Below are 25,074 nucleotides of genomic sequence, written 5' to 3'. Positions count from 1 at the left end.
TAATTAATGTGACGTGTCGAAATAAATGAATACGCATTTTCTTCGATATTCGATGTTTCGGGAGCTGTAACAATCGAGGCGTGTTGTTTGCATTCTTGATCGACTTTTTTTGAATTTTTCGTGGCAAAGGAGGACTCCAGTAAATGTTTCATTTCATTCACGACTTTTCTTTTGAATTAAGTCATAATACAGCTACGGATTACTCGTAAGCAATCGTGAATTACTGCGACGGATAGCATTATCCATGTATCCATAGCTACCTGCACTCCGATTATTAATTACACGGTCGACAACAATTCCATTCAAAGGGGAATACGCATAGGCCCCCGGAAACCGGCGTCGATGTCAGATTTAGTAATCCATCACAATAATTGTCATCGGTAGATCTGTTAAGCTCATCCTCGGCCACCCCTGATGATGTACGCCACATATTTTAAACTCGCAAAAAAAAAGAAATATCAAACATAATCGAACATAATTGACAGCTGCAGACGGGTGATTAACGTGTGGATTAGAACGGAACTTCGACCGGACGCGGATGTAATAATATTTAATCAGTATCTATCTCAATAAGCATAACTTAAAAGGATCAATTATCGATGACTATAAATTATTTAATGTTTTACCAATACACACATTATATTAAAAAAATAGCCATTGTATTTATTATAAAAAATTATTACTCATGGGTCGACGAAGAAAGCATATATAATGAAAGCGAAAATAGAACTCATGATGCAAAAGTTACATATTTTAATAAATAATTTGGTAAAAAAATCGTAGAACATCTTGGTCCTACATAGTTAAACACTTTTCCGAGAAATGTTAAAAATAATATATACTTACACACTAATTACAGGAATCTTATAAAGTTTAATCATAATAAACTAATTTTTAATTGGTTATTTACATTGTCAGAATAGTATCTGGTATGTTGTAATTTTATTTGTCTGTTTATTATTTTTGTAATTATTTATGTATTTCTAATAATCTTATTAATACAAAAAATGGTGTAATTATTTTGAATGGTTAATTTAAGTAATATAAATTGTAACTCTCTACCACCAACACTGCAAGCATAAAAAGCTTGAATAGGTGGTTATAATCACATCCATTGTAGTTTCTTATAGTAAATAATTTTCAAAAAAATAAATAAATATAAACCCGTGGCTCTACCTATAAACCGTTTCTCCCTCGGAGCAAACACTAGACGACTTGCACCCCCATGCACCCTAGTGTATAGATAGCGCCCGAGCACTGCTCAGTGAACGCTCGCCGAATCGCAAAAGTCCGTCAGTCAACTAAACCGAATCAAACGAGAACGTCGCAACTCTTTCCGGTAAGATTTATAACACGTGCGCGATAACAATGTTATTATTATTTTTTTTTTTTCGCGATAATAAAATATTGCTGCATATAATGATTAGTATAGTGTTATCGGTTATCGTAAACAATGTATACACGATGCTGGCGTTCGAGGGTTTCGTAGGTATAAATTGCAGGATTCTGGAATTTTAGAAAAACGTATTACATAATATCTTAATACTAAGGCTTTTCGATTTTACGTTATTTGCATGTATAGGTGATGTATTGTATTTTATACCATGTAAATCCTTACAACACGTAGACGTTAAACATAATATCAGAGTAAAACAAAGGGTTGTAAATAAGTGTGTTCCTATCAAACGACAACGTGTATTGCCCAATCACGACAGGTCGTGATAACGGTATCGTATTGTGTAAGACTTTTGTGTATTATAAGTTAGGTATTAATAGTAGTAGTATTAGTTAGGTATTAATAGAATACAGATGCAGAACCTATAAAGTGCCTAGGTTGGCTTTGCGTTCAATGTTCATCAACTCTAAGAATATTGGTCGTGGCGCGTACACGAGCGGGAGTGAGAGTTACGAAAAACCTAGCGGACATAGCCCTTAGGCGTGGGCAGCAATTTGGTGTGGTGTGTGCCAGGAAGAGATTGGGTTACTTTATCTTGAATGGGCTCTAATAAATAAAACCTACTCCCCCCCCCCTCTCACAGAAAAAAAAATAAAAAACAGACATTCAAAATTTAAATTCGTAAAAACTCATATTGGTTAACTTATCCTGCTTGCACCTAATTGTGTTTCCCAAAAACATTTTCATATATTTCAACAAATATATTAACACTATAAAAAAATGAGTAGGTATATTTTATTATACCTATTTTTAAACACATATAATTTAATAATAAACTATAATATACACCTATATTAGAATTTCGAATAAAACCATTACATCACTACACTTGAAATGCGGGTTGCAATAGTAAGCGTGGATGAAGTGAAACTTCTCTACTGCAGGGGGAATGAAAAAAAGGTCATCACTTATCGGCCATCAAGGTCAAATATTAAGTTTGCATTGGACAAATAAAATTTTCAATTGAAATTAATTATCATTATACAAATATAAGACAATCGGATTAATATTTATTACCATAGAAACCTTAGTGTCGAGTGAGCCACACCCGTAACGCTTTTTGGTCGCAACGGCTGAGCCCACTTCCGCACCTACAGAATAAGGTTCACTTCAATACAACTTTTAATAATGGAATGTCAAATCTAGGTAGTTTAAGTAGTAGCCGAAATACACGCCTGGCAATAGAAATTAATACTATCACTATTGCGATCGAACTTGAACATTGAACGGCAGAGATGAGTCGTATCACATCATATATTAGTGATTGTTCTGTGCCACTGGTGGTTATCTAGTCCATTCTCGTGGGTTATCGTTTGTGCTATTTATTTTGTAGCCTACACATTGAACAAAACCACAGAATGAACAATAGTCGTACAAATAGCCACAAGCCACGGGGTGTGCCACGGCACACCTGGCACACTCTGCAGTGCACACGCCAAAGGGACCAACGAAAGCGAAAACGTTATCAGCGATCGAAGAGAAAACACAGACGAATACATGATAACGAGAGTCGGCGTCGAGGTTATCTGTTGGCGCGACGGTCTGGATTTATTGATTTTTCCGCGATGGTCTAGATTCCGAGGCGCCGCGCGCCGGTCCGTTCGGCGGCGGTGGTGGCGTCGACGGCGGTGAACCCCGGCCGCCGCGCCACCGTTACTGTGTGTGCACAACACGGCGTTTGGCCTCGTTATTCGCGTTCGCCCGGTGGTGCCGCGCGCGGGGGGTGTACCACTGTTATTGTTGTCGTTGTCAGCGCCGCGGGTATAATATATAGTTCAATCGGTGACCACGACCACGGGATATTATCATAATATAACACGACGTCGTCGTCGTCAAGCCGGCCGTGACGAACATGCCGAAAAAGAAACCGATACCGGTCGAAGATCTGGTGGTGCCGCCACAGGACACCCGGATATGCGGTACGATATGCGTGTGCCAGATGACTGCCGTGCTGAGCAGCGTGGCCATCGTGTACTTGACGGTGGCCATATACATGCCGACCATGCGGGAATTCAAGTCGGGCATATCTGAGGATCCGGTGGTGTGCACTACCACTAGGAACGTGTCGTCACAAAAGTGCGACTGGAGCTCGTGCAGCGAATGGTGCCTGAGCAAGCCGTCCGGCGGCTGCGCGCAGATCTACGTCAACATCCGGCAGAACGGGTCGGCGCTGCTGTTGCACAACTGTTCGCACGTCGTCAACAAGACGTGCTTCGGGTTCGACCCGGAGAACGCCAAGCGGTATACGTGCATCCGGGACGAGTGCAAGACGCTGACCGGCACGTTCAACTGCACCGACGGTGTGTGCATAAACATCACGGACGCGTTCCGGTGCGAGTTCCGCAACACGGAACCGCCGCTCAAGTGCAACGAGTATCGGGGCAAGATCACGTGCATGTCCATAGCAGGCCTGAACAGCTGTGTGCGCGGCGAGTGCAGTCGCATACTGGAGCCGTACAACTGCGACCGGCGGTGTGTGGACATACCGACCAGGAACAAGAACGTGATTGTGCTGAGCGGCGACAGGACGTTCTTGGCGCGGTGCGACGCGGCCGCGCACCTACCCGGTTACATGGACGGCGACCCGTTACCGCGAGAAATTGACGAAGGCGGTGGCGGCGTCATCGAAACCGAGCGGCGGCGGAGGATATGGTCCGAGGAACAGGACGATGTGCTGATTGCGTCGTGCATGAGCGTGGTGCTGGGCGGGCCACCCGGAGATCTGCTAGCCACGGACTGCGTCAACGGGTCGCTACTGCGGCAGGACGTACTGGCCGACTTCGCCAACTTCTCGCACCTGACCAACCTGAACGCTCAGAGTGACCGGCCAATAGTGGCCGGTGACGTGGTGGCGCCCCGAGAACACAAGCTGCTCATTGCCAAAGACAGCCACCTGCACATCAACCTGGAGGGCTGCGTGAACACGCTCCGAGGCGAATGCGACGTGTTCATCCGACGGTTCGGCAAGGACGGTTCCGACCACAACGCTCGCGCCCGGTTCCGGTGCTTCTACGCCACCGGCATACCCGAGCTGGCCGTCGTCCGGTTCGACCTGGGCCGCACGTACAAGGAGTTCCTGGTGGCGTCCGTGGTTCCGGTGGTTATGTTGGTCATATCGTGCTTGACGCTCATCCTGTGCCAGCGAACGGTCGAGGTGGGCGACGACGCCAAGATGCGGTTCAAGCGCAAGAGCATCCGGACGCTGTTCCCGCTGCACGACCGCGAACTGGACAGCATAGCCGGCCGCCGACCGTCCACTGTCGACCTGGACAACACGTCTCTCTGAGATTCGCTACGTGAGTATACATCACAGAATAGTGATAGAATAATAAATATTATTGAGTCGTAATTAGACGGCAATCATGCATCCTGTCCGTCCGGTTTACTTGTCGTGTGCGTCCTGGCCCATGTGAGTCTGACTTTTTTATGAAGCCATAACCGAAGATTTGAGCCGTTTTCGATACTATTTTTCGGTGGCAGTTAATATAGGCGATCATCTATTCTCTATTGAGAAATGTATCCTCCGTTGGAAAGTCCAGAGAACGCCACCGCGGCTATATTCTTGTACGTTATAATAATAGGTGGTCAATATTATGTCCAACAGGACTCTAATGTACGAGAGTCACTAATATATTACACGCGCAGGATGTTACTATTACTTGTATAATATTGTGCGATTATTCTATTTCGTTTTATTGACCATGTTTTTCGTTTCTTTTGCAGGCATTCCCCTCTTACAAGATAGCCCTACTCGTCAGCAACAGATGTATTCGTTGCCAGACTACTAGAGCTTACATTTCACCACGATCCGGACGGCTTACATGAAAAATAAGCTTCGTACACAAAACAAATCTGGATCGGTGAGGGGAACGCGTAATTGTTACAACATGAAAAAAAAATTGTTACTAGTGAGATTTAATTGTATTCACTCGTTTAAATATAATTCATTGCATCTCGAAAATTGTGCACATAAATAATATATACATTTGTGAATTGACACATCCTTACCACGTCGCTAATTTTTGAAAAATATATATTTTTTTTTATACACTCGATGCCTATAACTATAATATACACACAATACTATTAAACAATAAGCTTTATGTACTATTTTATAGATATAATATGCGCGAAAAGACATTTTTGATATACTCTAAACCAATTAAAAGCAATATCACCAAAAATATAATAATATACTAAATTATTGTATACGAACAGTATATGTGCGCATATATTATACTCTAAACCAATTAAAAGCAATATCACCAAAAATATAATAATATACTAAATTATTGTATACGAACAGTATATGTGCGCATATATATTTATATATAATGTTATGTTGTAAGATACCATTTTTAAATAATAATAAATTGTTCAATATTAAGTTTATACTCATTGTAATTTATGATTGTATTTGTTATACTATTATATACGTTAAATAGTGTTATAATTTATACAATGATATGCATGTACATCCAATGTACACACAAGCGTTTCTAGTAGTTTAAGTAAAATGTGTAACTGTATAATAGGTACCTATATGTACAGGTATAAAACGATGCGCTTATAGACCGAGATTTGTAAATCTATTTATTGTATATTGTATTATTTACGTTGTCGTTCTGTATGAAAATCTCGAACACCGGTATCAACAAAATATTATGGTCTAGAATAATGTTTGCACCAATTTCGTACACGAGATCAACACGCATGCTATACAATTTTATATTGATATATTATAATATTTATTATAATATATCCTTTGATATTTTTTATAACTAACAACTTGTATAATATATAAATATTCGATATAATTATATGTAAGCATAATTGCTGTTGCTTAACAATAGTGAAATCAACGTAAATTATATTCATAAATATATACACGATAAATTATTATATTGTTCAAATGTTTTATTTTAATCATACTTAAGGTTATATATACTAGTGTTTTCGGTCTTAAAAACGCAAAGCAACTCTTTTTAAAAATTCTGAAAATGTTCCACGTGAATACATATTATTAAAATTAGTGGGTAGGTACTTAACAAAAATTTTAGTATAACATTAGCATAAATTAAGTATATTTTTCAAAGTAAAAGTTGAATATATTTTTAATGTTAATACTCCATGTATTACAGGAGTTTTAAAAATTGAAGGTAATCTTCTGAAAAATTCAAATCGAATAAAAACGATAATTATTCAAAATCAGCTTTCAAAACATTTTTATTATTGTTGAATTTGTTTCATTATTATGGATTAGAAGAAAACATGTGGAATCGTGAAGACGATATTAAGAAATAATCGATTGAAAATCTAAATTTATAAATATCATCTCGTTTAAATCTGCATTTCCATTATATTATGATTCGAAATTCGATTGATTGCTTTTATAACATACAGAGTTATTTAACAAGCAAACCGACCACATTTTAGATTTTAATTAAGACATTTTTAAAATTCCTACTTCTGAAATGTTTAGAAAGACTATAAAAAAAATACTCTACATTTTTAAAAAACTTTTATAATATTATACGTGCTCTATACACAGGCAGTTGTCTATACATCATTAAACAGCCGGCCACCGCCGAATTACGTACCTACCTAATCATCACTTTTGGCACTTTAATCACTGTTGTGGTTTTCTTTTGTCCCCCGCAGATAGCGACTAAGAGAAATTATGGCCGAAACAGTAGCTGACGACGAGAAGGAGATGCGGAGCCGACTGCCCAGCCAGGACGAAGGATCAAGGCTGCTCGGCGAACCGGCCGAGGACGGCTTTTGTGAGCGAATCAAGCCCAAAGTGAGCCTGTGCCTGGGAACCACGGCCGTGCTGTCGTTCATGGTGTTCCTGTTCCTCGTGCCGTTCGTCGTCGACCCGGCGGTGTCCCGGCTGATCGCCCGGTACGCGCCCGAGCCCGGCACGTGCGCGCTGCATGAGCACGTGTTCGCAGCCGGCATGAGCAAGTGTACGTGGTCGTCGTGCCGGGAGGGCTGTACGTCAGCCACCACGCGGTGCCATCAGATAACTGTCAACTATTCACTAACGCCGTACCAACAATACGAACAGGCACGAAACCAAAGGGCGTATACTTAGACATTTTAACGTTTAGATGTTCTTTTTTTTAAAGATTTTTTTCTGAGTTCAAATTAACTGTACACACAGATATTATATGGCAACGAATACAATTAATGCAAAATTCAACATCAAAAGGTTACAATACACGATCATAAGTCGGTATAGGTATATGAATAACCCCGCTATCTATTGCCGATTGATCACAAATGTTTTCACATTTCATCAGTGATGGTGACTTGTGTAATGATCACAAATTACAATAATAGTTTTGATTCCAAGAATAATCACTTTTTAAACTGAAAATTAAAAAAACGATCAAGGAAGAGATAGAAAATTAAGCCTCGACTGTAACATATGAATTAAGTTAAATGTCAAAAACAATAACAAAAATATTCATAATATGAAGGTACTTTAAATAACAATTATTTTGTTATTCTATTAATTCACAGGTCACAACTTGAATAAGAAAGTATCTAAATAGCTCGACTATTCTTAACTTTAGATCGTAAAAGAAAATTAAAACATATAACAAATTGTAATGTATGTGTTCAATAGAGTTTCGGTTAACTACAAATAGACATGTTAAATTTAATTCCCAATAATCACACCTAGACGAGTAGACGACATATATATAAAACAATAGAAAAGATACTATAAAATAAATTATATTCAGAGGATAATTGAGACAAAGGCAATAAATCCCAAGGTTGTGTATTGTGTATCTGGTCATCAAACTATTGACTATTAAAGGTATCGTAATAAACTCATATATAAGCTAAGTATTATGAAAGGCTGTTTTGTGAGTAACACTATATAACGAAGATTAACGTCAAAAACAATACAATTTTAAAATTAATTAAAATGAGCTTTTGATTGTTGTGAACGAGGCGAAATGGCTAAAATATATAATACTTTTCGTCGTTACCTTAACAAAACCGCTGTAAAAATAAATAAATAATATGGTGGAGTCCAAGTCAATAAATGTATATTAATAAGTAATACTGGTAAAATCCGATCGATTTTCTTTGTTATATTAGATAAATTCCCACTAAACTCATACAGTAACAAAATATAAATTATTTTTATAAAATAATATGCGTGTATAAATAATTTAAATAAAAATGCACAAACGACAAAAAATATTATAAACTAAATCAAACTACAATGAATTTTCATTCAAATTATTTATGTACAAACTGTTTTCTATTAGTATACAACCCGAGTATCAGCTCACTAAATGTGAATGCCCATTTTTTTTTTTAAACAATACATAAAAATAAAAATAAGGTATAAACGAAATAATCTCATTCTAATCTCTGCGTGTGCATCGATCGCACTTACTCATATTCATTAGGTAATGACTTATTGTAACGATCATTATTTTATTGTGATGAGACTATAAAAGCGGATGAATTTCGATGTTTGACAAACACTTGCGGTTATACAACAAATTAGTGTAGAACACGATATAGTCCAATATAGTTATCTAATAACTGCAACCTGCAGCAGTAAATTTAAAAATCAATTGCAACTCTAATTTTCAAAATATATACCGACATGAAGTCGTAACGAAGTGTTGTGGCGTGTTTCAGGACCACATGTCTCCTGAGTCACTGGAATGGGCGGGCACGGTGGTCCGGTTTCTGGTGAACACCGAAGGGTGCGGTTACCCTCCGTTCGTCAACTGCACCACGTTCGCCTTGAAATACGGTCACATCGATTTGGAGGATATCCCAAAGTTCGATAGCATCAAAGAGCCGGTGACCCGGGAACTGTACAGGCACGGTAACGAGACTTCGATTGGGTTACCTCCACCGCCAATGTTGTTGGAAGCGTATGACAGCAAGCTGCAGACGACGGCAGTTGATCGCCGGGAGCGAGAAGTTTCTGTGGCGCCGGAAGTGGCGATGAAAGTTTTCCCGTGTTACTACAGCCGCGCTTACCCGGACAGGGTGGTGGCCGACTACGACTGGCACCACACCATCAAGACCCTGGTGGCCGCTGTGGTCATACCCTGGACGCTGTTCGTCCTGTCGTGCACGGTACTGTGTTACTGGTACTGTCCGGCGCTCAAGAGGGAGTTCATGATCGACAAGAGAAAGACGGCGGCAATCAAAAACGAAAACCCGCAACTAGTGATCAGGTGAGCATCTCTTTTTTCCTCTGTACTTTGATAATCGGCAGATCATCATGTAGGTAATGATCCTTTAAACATGTCTTCTCATCTTGTCACTATAACGACTCGTTAGCGGAATTTTAACGGCACGCAAAAATATTTTTATTCCATTCAGTATATTAGAAAATAATTATTTATTATTTCTAAAAGTTTGAAACTCACTACTTTCGGCCACAATATTTTATAGATAACTGACATTTTGATAAAAAAGTGGCTCATTCCAAATACACTTATATTTGTGTAAAAATAGGTACATGTGAAAGTTGATTTTCCACAGTGAATTATCCCAAGTCAAAAGAGAAAAAAATATATATTATTGGAAGAACAACAACAATAACTGGTATTAAAAAATTGATTATAGGTCCTATGAACATATTACTGGCACGTGAGTTTTTCTTACGACTTTGATTACAAAGTATTGGCAAGTGACCCGAAAAAGGGTCGCGACATCTCCAAAAATGGCTGTATTGTTGTCAGTGGGTGATCGCGAATTCACGACCCTAACTTTTATTCTCTAACGGAATATTACCGATGCTATATTAGGCAGGCTATGTCCTATCTATCTCTCGACAATGACGACATTATACTGTAAACCAACACTATAATAAAATAAACAAAAATGGTATGTACAATTTGTTTTACTCTCACACGCGATTAATCTGACCGCAGCGATGATGTGAACATGTTATATACGACAATAGGGCGCGTATCAAATCGTTAATCTTGTAAAATTTCGTCTACCGTCTACAGCACACGCGATTGAATCAAACCCAAATTTATACGATAAAAAAAATAATTGTTCACATAAATGTTATAACAATAATAGTTATAATAATGCTCAACGAGCCAAAAAGAAAACAAGAAAATACACTACAACGACCCGAATGAAATGTATTTCATAAAATTATTATACCACTCCTACGTCTGACATTAAATTAGAGTTACATATATTGTATACTTCTAACAACTTCATACATAGTATTCAACTTATATATTATTCATTCGACAATAACGACAATTTATTGCCGTCGACGACGCTATAATTTTAAGTTTAATGTCCGACATATCTACTCTTATTTATTTTATATTATACAGTCTGCAGGACTGTTTAAAAGATAATTTGGTAATAACATTTTTGAAAACATTCCAAACTGAAAAATAAAAATCACTGTATACAGATTTTAAATTTAATTAAGTAAAGAAATGGAAAGTTTTAAACACTATGTAAGCCCAATTCGTTTTTATTAACTTTTTTACTAAAACTGTTCAATCGGTTTTTTTAAGAATAAACAAAACTTTAACGATAAAGTAATAGGTACAGAAAATGACGAAACGGCGCAACACAATATCATTTAAACAATTTCTATATACATTTAAAATCGAAAATTAGATACAAGTATAATAATATACTAGCTGAATTATATCCGGCGTTGCCCGGAAAAACTCTTTTTAGGCAAAAATAATTATCTTTTTAAGCATAAATTAGGTATATCATTTTTAAATGTGTAGCCACATGTGTAATTTTGTTTTTTTCGTATTTACAATATTATTTAAGAATACCTTTGATTCCATCTAACTAGTACTACCACTTTCAATTCAAACGGCTACAGTTTTCCGTTAAGGTATGTTTTGCCATGACAATTAACAAATCTCAAGGACAGTTTTTGAAAGTGGCAGCAGTGGATTTAAAGAATGACTGTTTCTCTCATGGCCAATTATACGTTGCCTTTTCACGTGTAAGTTCTTCTGATAGTCAATTAATACTACTTCTCGAAGGAAGAACCAAAAATATTGTTTACAAGGAGGTATTATAAAAAATGCAAAACGGCTTTGCACAAAAAGACTGTTTTGCACACAAAAATGTTACCCATAGTATTTTAAAATAATATTGTAAAACTGTTTCTCCCATACCGTATAGCCTGTAAAGATAGTTGCTTCAATTAGATTTTTATGTGAGGTCTTAACCCGAAGTCGTGTGCCAAGTTTGTCAAGAATGTCCGAACTGCTGGTAGTACGACGAGCAAATGAAATGAACATTAGTTCACGTGCACATAAGAATGTATATTGTATAGACACCGTGGCAAGGCAATAATAGAGAAATACCTCATAAATAGAATTCGTATGTGTATTGGTTTATGTTATCGGTGAGCATTTCATCGTTCGACGATTATTATATAATAGGAGTATAATAATATTATATTGGTATATTAAGTATATTATATTGGTGTACGCGCAATGCATGAGATCATTTTTATTTATGAACTTCTCGAGACAATTCTTATTGTTGACCTTTAGACAAAAAGGATAGGTTGCAGGTAGCTGGAACCCGCCGGCCATCATGAGCCTGTGCCGTGCAGCACAATACGTATTGGTGATGAATAATTATAATTGTTAATTACTCCCCTAAAACGCAACATTTTTGAAAATCCTTTCTTGTTGCACGGTGAAAATATGAGAAGAACCTCTATTCCAAATTTCAAGTTCGTACGCTGCGTAGTTTTTGAGTTACAGCGATCAGTGACAAAGTGGTATTTGGATTTTATATGTTTAGATTTAATTTCATATCAATAAAATAATTAATACTGACTCAACAACACCTACATAATGTTCAAGGATATGATCAAGTAAACAATAATTTTTACAAACAAATTTTTTTAGCACCTGCCAATAGTTATAAAATAACTCATTACTGAGGCTTAGTTTCAAAAAAAAAAAAATGAATTCTGGATTTAAGTGTCTATAAATGTTCTTTAATTTTGTTTAACTAAAATTATAAAAATAGAAAGATAGTAATTAATGTTCATATTACACCTAATATTGAATATTTCAAATTAAAAATAAATAAATTCAAAAATAGTTGATCTTTGAATGTACCTACCATAATAATTATATTATATTAAACAAAATTCATCACTATTCTTTATTTTCAGGAGAAAATTGTCCAAACGGCCATTCAGCACAGACGAAGAAGATGGCGATTATTGATCAATAGGCCCACACATTTGCTATTTAATAATGGCTTTTTTCAGGCACAGAAGCAAATGCTAAATTTTCAGTTCACTGATTCAGTCTAACTACGTTTATATACTTACATTTGTATTCCGCTTTAACTTCACGCGGATCTAATTTCAATAATTGTGTACGCCAAAAATTATTTTCTATCTCAAAAATGTTTTTTTTTAACTTAATACGTGTAATAAGCCTACAAAAGCGAATTGCTTTAGTCATATAGGTAAATAAATTATTTTTTTATACATGTATATTTCACTTTTTATAATAATAGTTTATATAGACGTATAATTATTATAAATTATAAAATATATTATATGCTGCTTGTTGTTCATAAATAAATTGTTTTCATAATATCCTATGCATATATATATATACATACATGACTGATTATACATAATATATAAACTGTTTATCAAATAAACTATACAATATACGGTTTAAACAGTTATAAAAATAATTATTGAATTTGAATACACCCCAAACTACATCTATCACAATCCCCGCTGATGAGGCACACTTGAACGAATACGAATCGATGATATTTCAAAGAAAAAATGGGTATCATTATGATTGCACTTTATTGTGATGTATTGATGTTGTTAACCACTGCAGCAAGCATAATGCTTACATTAATTCATTGAAACGTTCAACGCGAGATCGTCTTAAACACAATCGATTTGACCCAGTACAAGAGAGGGGCTGACATGTACGGAGAGAAAAAACTTCCACCAGGGTTCGTTGTGGTTGGGACCCTTTCCCGCTGGCGGCATCGAATAAACAGGGGAGTGTCACTCTATCGGAATTACGTGTTCCGTTCAAATATGTTTTCGTAATGCAACAGTTTTCGACTAGACATCTATCGGCATACATGTACGGGTAAATTAAAATCTCACAATCGACATGTAACAACTGAAACCGATCGAAACACTTTCCCAGGGATAATATATTATATGCAACGGCAAAAAAAAACCGGATGAACAAAAATTCCGATCAAAATATATTTCTATTTTGATATGCTCCAAAACATACGACGGGATACTCAAGAAACGAACAAAACTGTGAGTATACACCATTATATGTTTACAATTATCTATAATATACGTATTTTGTGTGCGTGTGTGTATTTTTGTGACTTGTGTGTATACTGATAGGTGGTGTATCTGTGCAATATGAGGGCCACATGATAGTATTTTAATCACGAGCATACCCTGTGTTATCAATATTATCATCTTTTAATGTCGAATAAGTGAAAAAGTGATTAACACGCTCACTATCAATTGTGTAATTTCGACGATGAAAATATACCCGTCATATTAATCTAAATTATGTAATTTAATCTAATTCGTAAAAAAACTAGTATAAATAAATAAAATAAATAAATAGTGTTGTAAATGTAATCCCTGGTCAAAACGCACGTTATATTTATTTCTTGAGCATATATTTTGAGAATGTTTATCTATATTTTAGTTCAATTTACTAATATAAATTGTAATCATATTTTTCTAATATTTTTTTTAAATTAAATTTAATCAATAGATTTATTGTAAGAAATTGACGATCGTGAAAAAGCCATAGAAGTTCAGAGGCACATTCTTTCTAGATTGTTATTTTCATCAATATCACTTATCGATAATTAAAAATTCGGATAAAGCATACCTATTAGGTAATATTATTGATTGTTACCTTAAAACACAGAACAATAATAATTTAAATAATATAATTATATAAATAGACAAATGTAGTCTTGATAAAAGTTATTTCAAAGTATTTATGCTTATTAATATTTCTAAGTGTATTTAGAAAAAAAAACTGAAATGTTTGCAAACTAAAAATGTTTAAGATTATTTTGTTCATATTTAGAGGTATTGAGGAAATATGTAAGTTTATAGTAAGTGAAATTCACAGCCACAGTTTAAGTAAAAACATATTTTAAATTTCAAGATAAAATACTTTTTGTATCTCTAAAGCCTAAAAAATATAATTTTCACCTTTTAAAGAATAACAATGTTACTTTTCAGTCTCATTTTTACACTATTTTTTCGTATACATAGAAAGTTCTTAATAAGAACCATAAAAGAAAAGTTTGTGAACCACCCGACAATGCTGTCACCAAGAAATTTTGATAAGTTTCCATAATAATAAGAACCAACAAAGTTTAACATAAATAATTCGTTTACCCGTATACAAAATTTAGTGCATACAAAAGAGAGTATATGAATTCTTTATAAAGTTTACATTTACAATGATCGACATCAGCTTATTAAGTTCAATTTAATAATAATAATTTCATAATATCACAATATACCATATTTCAGAGAGAAATAATAGTAATACAATATTTAAATTAAAAGTTGTTTAGTATTAATTAAATTTTAAACAAATCTTATTTATTTCAGTAATTATTGACTGTTGCAAATCTGCGTACTTAAGTTTTCGTTAAAAAAATGTACATGAGCGATTGAAGGAAATGTATGAATTAATTATATACGTACCTATAGGCAATTGAATGTTAATTATAAATTGGTTTTAATTTTAAAGAATGGTAGAAATAACATGAATATACCTAATATAAATAAATTGTAAGAAATTAATGTAAATGTAAACATGTAACGCCGGCTAATAACCTAGCAGTTGATGCCTTAAACAATTAATAAAAATAAATAAATAAATAAATAAATTGTAATAGGGAATGCAGTTCGCTACTGTTTTCCATATATGCACAAAATCATTAAAGAATACCTTAATACACATTTGTACCTACTTAATAAGCTTTGAAAAGTCTATTCCAAACCATAAACATAATCGTTACTCCGTTATAATTTTCGTTTTCCGACTATACTGTTTGGGTTACTCGATTTAATTTACATAAAAGTGAAGCTTATTCTTAAAGGTCACATGTAACAATAATAATACGCTTATTATAATAAGAATTTAGGGGTCAAAAACCTGAAGCTAGCCAAATTAGATTATTTACGAACAGCAGAGCTAGTACAAAATTACAGTATACAAAATAGCTTAAAATATAATATTTTAAAACTATTATAACTATCTAATCGATTTTATAAGTAATATTATAATGTAAGAAAAATGTAAAACATATTATAATGAACAATGATTAAATGAAGAGAGACGATTTTTAACAGGAAATGGACAGTTTTTTTTAATCATTAATTTTGCTTTTTATTAGTAACGCTGCAGGTTGTAACATTTCCATTAACAAAGTAAATATAGTATACATATATGTCGACATTTAATTATTTTAAGTACCTACACAAGTAAAAAATAATTAAACAATCGATTTTTGGCTTTTAACGATTTTCAAACACTGCGCCGGTGGTAGATGCCAATCACAATAGGGTTCAATTCAACCAAACCTATAACATTTTAGTACATATTACGTACTATAATAAACAATATATTTACTTACATCTACCCCTAAACCGTTTTTAAACACGACAAATAACGATTGGAAGTATATCTAAAAACTCTATACACGGGCAATAAATAAACTTTTTCAGTTCCGTTGCACAACAGTTGCTGCTGTGTCCGTCGCGCGGCGAAAGTGAAACATATACCTAACGCAATAATAAAGACATCAGACTTGTCAGAATTTAAAAAAAAAAAATTACAAAACATAATAACAAATGATTGTGAAATATGTTATCGTCATACACATATATTGCGCTGACCGTTGGCCGTATGTCTATATTTATTACACAGGAAATCAGCGAAACTTTATCATGGCGGCCAAGGACCGAGGCGGCAACAGTGCTGGTGGCGGTGCCCGGAAGAAGAAACACGAACCGCCACCGAAGCCTATACCCGAACAGGACAGGCACATATGTGGACTGATATGCGTGTGCCAGCTAACGTTCGTGCTGAGTTCCGTTTCGCTGGTGTACCTGTCGGTGGCCATCTACGTGCCCGGCTACAGGGCTTTCAACGCGGCCATCGAGACAGTACCACTCATGTGCCAGACAATCAACTCGACGGTGTCCAACAACTGCGAGTGGGCGTCATGCGGCGAGTGGTGTCTGACGAAACCGTCGGGCAACTGTCCTCAGTACCTGGTCACGGTCCGGCACAACGGCACTGAAATAGGGGTGGAGAACTGCACGCGGCTCACGAGCGTCTCATGTCCGCAGGCAAGTTTCCAAAACTGTGAGCGGGGGTGTTGAGTTTTTGTTTGTTTTTACCCACACGCGACCGCTTCGTCGCTTTTCTCGACCTCATTATTGATACTATAAGAGTATAAAATATATTTCGACCCCGCGGTCGACTAATTTCGCCAACTTCACCATCACCAAAGCCAAAACCACCGAAACCACATGTGGTCATCGTATTTAAGCACGCCTAAAGCCGAACACATATTATCATATTTCTCATCGAAACCAGAACAAAAAACCTATATAGTCACATATGTATATATTTACTAAGGTATATGGTCTATCAAAATATTCGAATGAAACGCCGTGCATTTCGTCCATAAAAAATACGATTCCATCACGCAAATCACAAAGAGGTCGACTGTAAGGTACTATATAAGGTGTACAGAAAAAAAATTATATTTTAACTTTACATTATGTATATAATATATATATAAATTTCAGTAGGTACAATGTAATAGTTGCATAATAAACGAGACGTGGTGTAGCACGCGGCATTTCGTGATCGAATAAAATATAACCGAGACGCAATTATTATTAAAACTCCAAACGAGAATACATTTTTTCACCGAATAAAAATATAGACCCGACATATTGGCGAAGACGGAAAAAACAAAGCATGCTCGCCCATTTTTACTCCAATAATGCAGTTATTAAAAATCTGATTTTTTAAATTTATATACATATTTTAAGACCATACTTTCAAATCCTTGAAATTTTTTGAACGGCTTTAGGCGCAATCTCCAGCGGAAGATACATATTTCTGCTTTTCAATTTAGAAAATCTTTTCTGCTGTAACATGGTGTACTAAGAATAATAACAGGTCCATTATGGTAAAGGGTTTGGAAAATATAGAGGCTTTGGTGATTTTAACATTCTAGTGATGAACCCATCATCATTAATAATTTCTAAAAATGGTCCAAGTATAATAAATACTAGATCCAAAATAAATTATTACAATTTTACTATATTTTTTTTTTTTGTTTAGCAATTTGTAAAGATTACTACCCTTATTTCAAACACTTTAATAACTGAGAAACTAGTTAAAATTTTGAATTAGGTTCATAATAATTTTACAAAAATAAATACTTCACGGTAAAAAAAATGAGACGCATTAATTTTTTTATTTAAAAACCGAAATTTGTATTGCCACGGAACACTCCTGCATAAGTTACACAAAAAAGTTCAATAATTATTCAATATTTAGGTACATACTAAAAAATTCCAAAAAAAATCAGAATTAAAATAGATTTATTGCAGGACAAAATAAGAGTTGGCATGCTTGGTGAATAAACAAGAATATAACATATTATAAAATATAGCCATGTATCTACATTCTACATATATGAAAATAATGTTATATGAATTAACCAGTTAGGTTTAGCCCAAACTCTAAACAAACAAAATAAAACATGATGACACACACCAGCCCTTGGTCGACCCATCACCACTGCAAACCGGCTAATACGTGGTATTATAAATTTCGTGGTATTTTAACTTTAATACTTAAAGTCGATGGACGCATAAAACGCAACTCTACCTATAATTACTGTCAGAACTCGTTCTAACCTAACCGCGCTTTTCCGCAGGCGAATCCGGATACACTGAAACGGTACAACTGCAACAACAACAAAGAGTGTTTGGGTCTCACGGGCATCATGGCCTGTAGGCTGGGGCACTGCTCTAACATGTCAGAGCTGTACCAATGTTACTACAACAAGAGCGGATCGTCGATCGACAGCGACAAGGACAATTTGAAGCTCAACGGTTATTTCATCTGTGACAACGGGAGGTAAAAACCATGGATTCTTTCGACTCGTATACGACCTGCTGCTGCTGCTGCTGCACCACCACTGCAGACTGCAGCCATCGTCATACTACGGCAGCGGTTATATTGTGTAATAGTTCATATAAAAATATTTTTCTTTGTTTCGTTTTCAAGTTGCTTCACGATTAAATGGCCTTTTGACTGCGATCGATACTGTAACAAAATCACGACGACGGGAGTGAACGTGTTCCTGCGACTAGGGGACACGGTGCACACGGGCGACTGTCAGCGGGTGGTGGCGTACAACAAGGCCAACGGTAATGCGGCACACGGGGAACCACTTGCGACACCCAAAGAGATCTGGAGCGACGAGAACTCCACCATCGGCATATTCATGGCCAGCTGTAACAGCATAACGAGAGACAGCGTCAACTCTCTGAGGTAAGTGCGGCAGAGAACTTATTATGTGAATTCTTGAAACTTGTTTTTCATATGCTGGCTGTTATCTGCAGGGCCTCCGACTGCATCAACGGCACTGTGCTCGAAGAATCGCAAATGCCGCAACTGTTCATCAACTTCACTACGTTCTGGACGATATACGAAGCAAGCGATCGGCCTCTCGATGAGACCAACACGTTCGTACCCGCGCAATCCGCCCTCACTGTCTACAACTCTACCAGACTGTACATCAACCAGCAAGGGTGCGTGAACACGTTGCGCAACGAGTGTAGAGACTTCAGCATCACACATGGCCGAGCCGGCGATAACCACACGGCCCTGAGCCGGTTCCCGTGTTTTTATACTAAGGTAACTTGGTAGTCGCGTAATTTATTCATTATTATATCATTGGTTTTCCGAACTGTAATAAAGCTCCATATCCAAGGTTCCGGCCACATACGATATTATACATAAATATGTAGACGGGTAAGGTAGGATTTGTGCAGTCTAGAGCAGAGGGGCCTGTTAGTCTTTTTTATTAGGTATATTTAAGAAGCAGACAAACAAAATATGATATGTATCAAATCTATGATTTCTAACTGAAATAGTTTTTTTTTTTTCTACTAAAAGGTTAGTGGTTTTTAAATGTATACATATAATATGCACGTTTCGAACGGCCATGGAAAATTATCGCTATTGAAAACGTATGAAAACAAAAGTTTCTAAAACGGTTGCCAGAAAGATGACAACGACTATGTTTAATCGGCGATAATAAATATTAACGATATTGTATGAATATAATATATGAATGTGCCCAATGTATACTTGTTGCCTGCGTTAGTCCGTTTTCGATTAAGTATACTCAACATAATTATATAATACACATCATAAATTGTTCTGTTTTTTTATCGTTGTGTTAAATACAGGCGTATATGTCAGTTAATAAAAACGTAACAATTCCGACGAATGCGTATTCATGAAAAATGGATCAATAATTATTTTTTCAACCCATGTTAAACAAACATCTGTATTTGTTTAGCTTGTAACAAATCAATTTTCGCGATGAAAGATTACAATATAACACAAAATTATAATACTAAAAATATAGCAAAATTAGATGTTATGCTACCCTTGAAGGTTAGACTTGATGAAATTGCATTTCATTACACAATAATTCTAATGTTTTAATTATGTGTGCAACCTTCGGAATTTTCGTAAAATAAAAAGTGGCCCGTTTCCCAAAAAAGTTGATGACTCATTGGCTAGAGAGACTCTAGAGGCTAATCGAGTAAACAAGATTTAAATTCACCCCACGACAGTAAGATCAGTCGAAAATCCACTTTCCGTGTTTTCGCGACGGAATTAAATTTTAGGTTTCAGTGACTTTTCTGTAACTTTTCACAACGGTTAACGATCGAACACCTGCGTTGTTCACTGTTGTTGATTGTTGTTGTTGCTGTTGTTGATACAGAACGATTCGTTCTCGGCGCTGGCCCGTTTTGACTTGAACAAGACGTGGTGGGAACTGATGGTGGGCGTCACCGTGCCCGGCATACTGTTCGCCGTGTCGTTCCTGACGTTGCTGATCGTCCACCAGACGGTCAAGGTGGGCGACGACGCTCGCATGACTTGCCAGTGGTGCGCGGACGACGACGCTGGAGCGGCGGCCGACGAGCCGTTCATGAAGCACATCGACTATCAGGCAGCTGAGGGCGGAAGCGGCCGCAAGCACCGGAAGCGAGGCGAGCTGCAGGAGCTAAGTGTAATCGAAGCACTGGTGGCCAGGTCAGCGGACATGTCCGTTGGTGTCGACGGTAGGCGTCCGGTGGATGGCCCGGACGTGTAGAGTGACACACTTTTGCAACGTTATAACATAATGATATTATATCGTTTTGTGTTTATAAGACGGACGCGCGAAAACCGTCCGGTCAACACCTCCGCCGCCCGCACACGCGACTAAAACGGTAACGCGCGGAAATCGAACGTCAGGCCGATAATTATCAATATTATGATATTAGAACATAATATAACGATATAACAATTATAGTGTTATTATATTATCGTAATACTATTTTCATTTCGCGAACGATTCAAAAAGCTTTTGCAAACATTTTATTATATTCGGACTCAAATACATAAGTAAATAAATTATATATTATAAAGCGTTATTTTTTCTATATATACTGACTATTTCATACGCCAAGTAATAAAATAATATACGTAAGTAAGGTACGTGTGTTGAGTACACATTCGCCACGCATTATAAGAGCGGATAATATATGTTAAAAATGTATACCTAGGCAAATATTCCGACCATCAAAAATTATTCTTAAAAATTGCGTTGATCATATTATTATTATTATTATTATAATAATTGTAGTCTTTTTTTATTTAAAGACTTTTTGTAATTTTTTTTTTTACATATATTTCTAATTATTATATTATATTCACTAATATTGTTTTATTTTTAGTTTTTTTTTATTACGCTAAATAATATATTTGTATTACATTTTTATGTTTAATCACGTTTAAATAAATACTCAAATATTTTCAAAAATAAATGTAATTAAAATTTAAGCTGCAGGAATTAATTCTGACGCCACATCAATATCCATTAATATACCTACATGTCAGATATAAAATATCGCTTGTTTTCACAAAGCCAATACCTACCTTACGATTCCTGACATATTGACGTTTACATTTTGAAGCCGGCACATTTAATACTAAGTGTAGGTACCTGTACCATAAAAATAAAGTATTTTTACTGGAAATATTTAATACATTTACAATTATTACAAACAAACTGAAAATCAATAAAACTTGCTATTCTATACAACTGAAAATACGCCATATTCAAATAACGTTTATTTATGATCAAATATTATACACATACCCGCGAACACTTATTTCAATCAAGTATACATTCGATTTCGAATTTTTTGTCGGGGGTCCAATGTACCAGGGCGGCGGGCCTCGGGCTGAGGTTATTTTAGAGGCATCAGGTTAATGTTCTACATTTTCTAATTTTGTATGAAAATAAATTATTAACAACAATTATAACGGTCGAGTAAAAAATAATTTTAAGAAATTACTGACTTTTTATTTAAAATAATTAGTATTTGCACAATTAAATATAATATAAATATAATTTGAGCGTAATATATTAGCCATAATATATCATTGACAGGGAACGAAAAACAAAACATTAAGCTCTTCCTTAAAAAAAAAACGCATTAAAATCACAAGTAACCGTCATTAAAATATAAATATTTTTGATTATTTTTATAAAAAAATATTTATAACATTTTGAACTTATCTACCACTTCTTTGATGTCAATTAACTGTGCCTATACTTGATCGTTATGAAATTTTTAATTAATTAATGTCTGTCTTCTGTGGCCATTTTTCAAAAATAATAAATAAGTAACGTGTGATTTAAATTTAAAAAGCCGTCGATCACACGGTCCATAAGTGGACCATTTCTTGAAGTCGAGAGTACGAACCTCATACACACGCGACACGCCTATATGCACGATAACATTGCTAGTTCCAAGAATAAAACCTTTTATAAAATAATAGTCACGTATCGAATTCTATGTTAGCACTCACGTATGGAAGGTCACCTAGACCGTTAAAAGCTGTCACACGGTATCACAATTAGTTGGATAAAATTCTCGTCTTAAAGGCCGATTTTTTAATTTGGAAAGACACGATAGAACTACAAACAAGGCTAGACAACAAATTGTTAATATTTTAAATTATTTGCCTTATGAGCATTTCAATCTCGATATTCATTATGTATATTTATATTGCAATTGAATAAAATTCTAAGTTTTTAATATTAACTACGATACATGACTAAAAATGTCACGCGTATCGTGCACTGTATACTGTTGTCAGCTACAATAATATATACGTATAATATACGAATAATATACATTACAAGTAGATCCAGAGGTATCCTCGAGGGAATAATCCAAAGGGCATTCACCCCTTCAATATCAATTTTTTTTCTCAACATATAAATAATACATGTATAATGTATACTATAATTTATATTAAAATTACCTTCTTCCCATACCATGGAAATTGATCCAGGGACGTTACTGTTATCATTAAGTATAATTCCATGTCACTTAATAAAACGAAAAATAACAAAACAGGCTTGAATTTATAGTTACAAGCTACACGAAATGGCAAAAGTGGTGAACTTTTAGCACTGTAACTCGGGATAATAATATTAACCCCAACTGCCAACAGTAATAAATTATAGCGCTTAACGTCACGCGACATTTTGGTTTTTCCATACACCCTACTCCTCACAAATGACAGTTTGCAACAGAAATTAATTTCTTTTACGTCATGGCAGACTAGTTATTTGGAATATTTTGTCAGCTTATGTAGAAACATTAATTTATATATCTATAAGCCTTACAAAACAATAATATTTTACAGAACGCGTGTATTGTACTATTTTTAAATTTATTATTCTCAGCTTATGATTTCACTTTATTATTTTTCTAAATTCTATGTACATCATTTCTTATTATTGTACTATTATTGTACATATAAGTATACTCATCGTATTTTAATATATTGTATATCTGTACCTACATATATGTGTCGTAGGCATATAGTCAAATCAGGCATTTTATCAAATGCCTAGGCATATAGTCAAAAAATTTAATGTTTATGCAATTTCACTATCCGCCTAGACATTTAGTTAAATGCCTAGTCATTTAATTAAATGACTAGGCATTTGACTAAATGCCTATTTCATGCCAGGCAAATAATAAAAAAACATTAGCTGTGTATTATTTATTAATATGAAAAACACGTAGATACTCGTATATGAAATAATATGTTTAATTTTGTGTTAATTATTATTTAGTATTGTTTTAAAAATGAAATCATAAATATATTCAGGTAATAACTAATTAGATGTGATAGACATAAATGATAGTACGAGTATTTTGTATAGCATATATAGTCAATATAGTCTATAGTACGAGTAGTGAGTACTATATATTCTTATTAAATAAAAATAAAAGTTCCATTGGTTTTTACCTTGGAAAATTAACGTGGGTACTAGGTTGTATGAGAACCTTATCTATATTGAGTACCGTGGGACAAATTATAATCTTATCGATTATAACGACAAAAATATGACGTTACCAAAAAAGATACAGAACATGCGATTGAATTGTACAATAATTTAGTTTAGTACGTCTATTACGTTTACGTAAATCGTATGTAGTGTGATCGTGATTGCATGTAATATTGTAACATAGGTATACCAATTGACATTTTTTGTATATTTAAAATTTTGATTGTTTTTATTTGTATTTTAAAATATAATATGTCACACAGTGTATTGTTTTATGAAAAATTAAAATCAATTTACGACAACCAAGATAAAAAAAAGCCATGGAGTCAGGAAGACTACGACAAAGCTCTAAACGAAATCAATGATGCGAAATTGAATCCAGGTAAAACTAAAACTCAAAACCAATATTATTTATGTCGTAAATATGATCTGATTGAAGTAGGAAATGTTAAACATATTATTTTAAAACCAAAAACTAAAACCGAAAATATTATTTATGTTGTACCATATGAAAACTATTTTGAAAAAATCGAAGAAAGCCATAAAGCGACTGGTCATGGTGGAAGGGATAAAGTTGAGCAGAATTTAAAAAATAAATACAACATTCCTCGAATAGCAATCCAAATATTTATTAATTTGTGTACAACTTGTAACAAAAAAAAATCAAAACCTTGTAAAGGCGTCGTTATAAAACCAATATTATCGGCAGATTTTAATTCAAGAGGGCAAATTGACCTTATTGATTTCCAATCAACACCCGATGGAAATTTTAAATGGGTCATGAACTATCAGGATCACGCAACCAAATATTTATATCTTCGACCACTTACTTCAAAACGAGCCACCGAAGTTGCACACGAACTTTTAAA

General features: G+C 35.0%; 4 protein-coding genes across 5 annotated transcripts in view; 3 read left to right on the top strand and 1 right to left on the bottom strand.

Annotated features, from left to right (window-relative positions):
• Nucleotides 1–25,074, bottom strand: part of LOC111030956 (UPF0769 protein C21orf59-like) — a 62,131-nt gene that overhangs the window by 28,788 nt on the left and 8,269 nt on the right. The gene's annotated exons all lie outside the window — the stretch shown is intronic.
• On the top strand, nt 1,295–5,679 carry LOC111030955. Its single transcript, XM_022310702.1, has 3 exons — nt 1,295–1,339; nt 2,790–4,752; nt 5,180–5,679. Exon 2 carries the CDS (start codon nt 3,309–3,311, stop codon nt 4,740–4,742), a length of 1,434 nt encoding a protein of 477 aa, XP_022166394.1. The 5' UTR covers nt 1,295–1,339; nt 2,790–3,308; the 3' UTR covers nt 4,743–4,752; nt 5,180–5,679.
• On the top strand, nt 1,346–13,028 carry LOC111030957. 2 transcript variants are annotated; one of them, XM_022310706.1, is made up of 4 exons: nt 1,346–1,489; nt 7,118–7,526; nt 9,128–9,678; nt 12,642–13,028. In XM_022310706.1, the coding sequence occupies exons 2-4, from the start codon at nt 7,137–7,139 to the stop codon at nt 12,694–12,696; spliced, it is 996 nt and encodes a 331-aa protein (XP_022166398.1). In that variant the 5' UTR covers nt 1,346–1,489; nt 7,118–7,136; the 3' UTR covers nt 12,697–13,028. The 2 variants fall into 2 exon arrangements, with proteins under 2 accessions (XP_022166398.1, XP_022166397.1); XM_022310705.1 differs by lacking the exon at nt 1,346–1,489 and having other exon boundaries at nt 6,582–7,526.
• Nucleotides 13,461–21,401, top strand: LOC111030954. The gene is made up of 6 exons (XM_022310701.1): nt 13,461–13,781; nt 16,444–16,868; nt 18,479–18,681; nt 18,832–19,098; nt 19,170–19,464; nt 20,567–21,401. The coding sequence occupies exons 2-6, from the start codon at nt 16,464–16,466 to the stop codon at nt 20,939–20,941; spliced, it is 1,545 nt and encodes a 514-aa protein (XP_022166393.1). The 5' UTR covers nt 13,461–13,781; nt 16,444–16,463; the 3' UTR covers nt 20,942–21,401.

This window comes from Myzus persicae, unplaced genomic scaffold, assembly GCF_001856785.1.
Source record: "Myzus persicae strain clone G006 unplaced genomic scaffold, MPER_G0061.0, whole genome shotgun sequence".
NCBI classification, from domain to species: domain Eukaryota; kingdom Metazoa; phylum Arthropoda; class Insecta; order Hemiptera; family Aphididae; genus Myzus; species Myzus persicae.
This window is presented reverse-complemented; position numbering and strand designations above follow the sequence as displayed.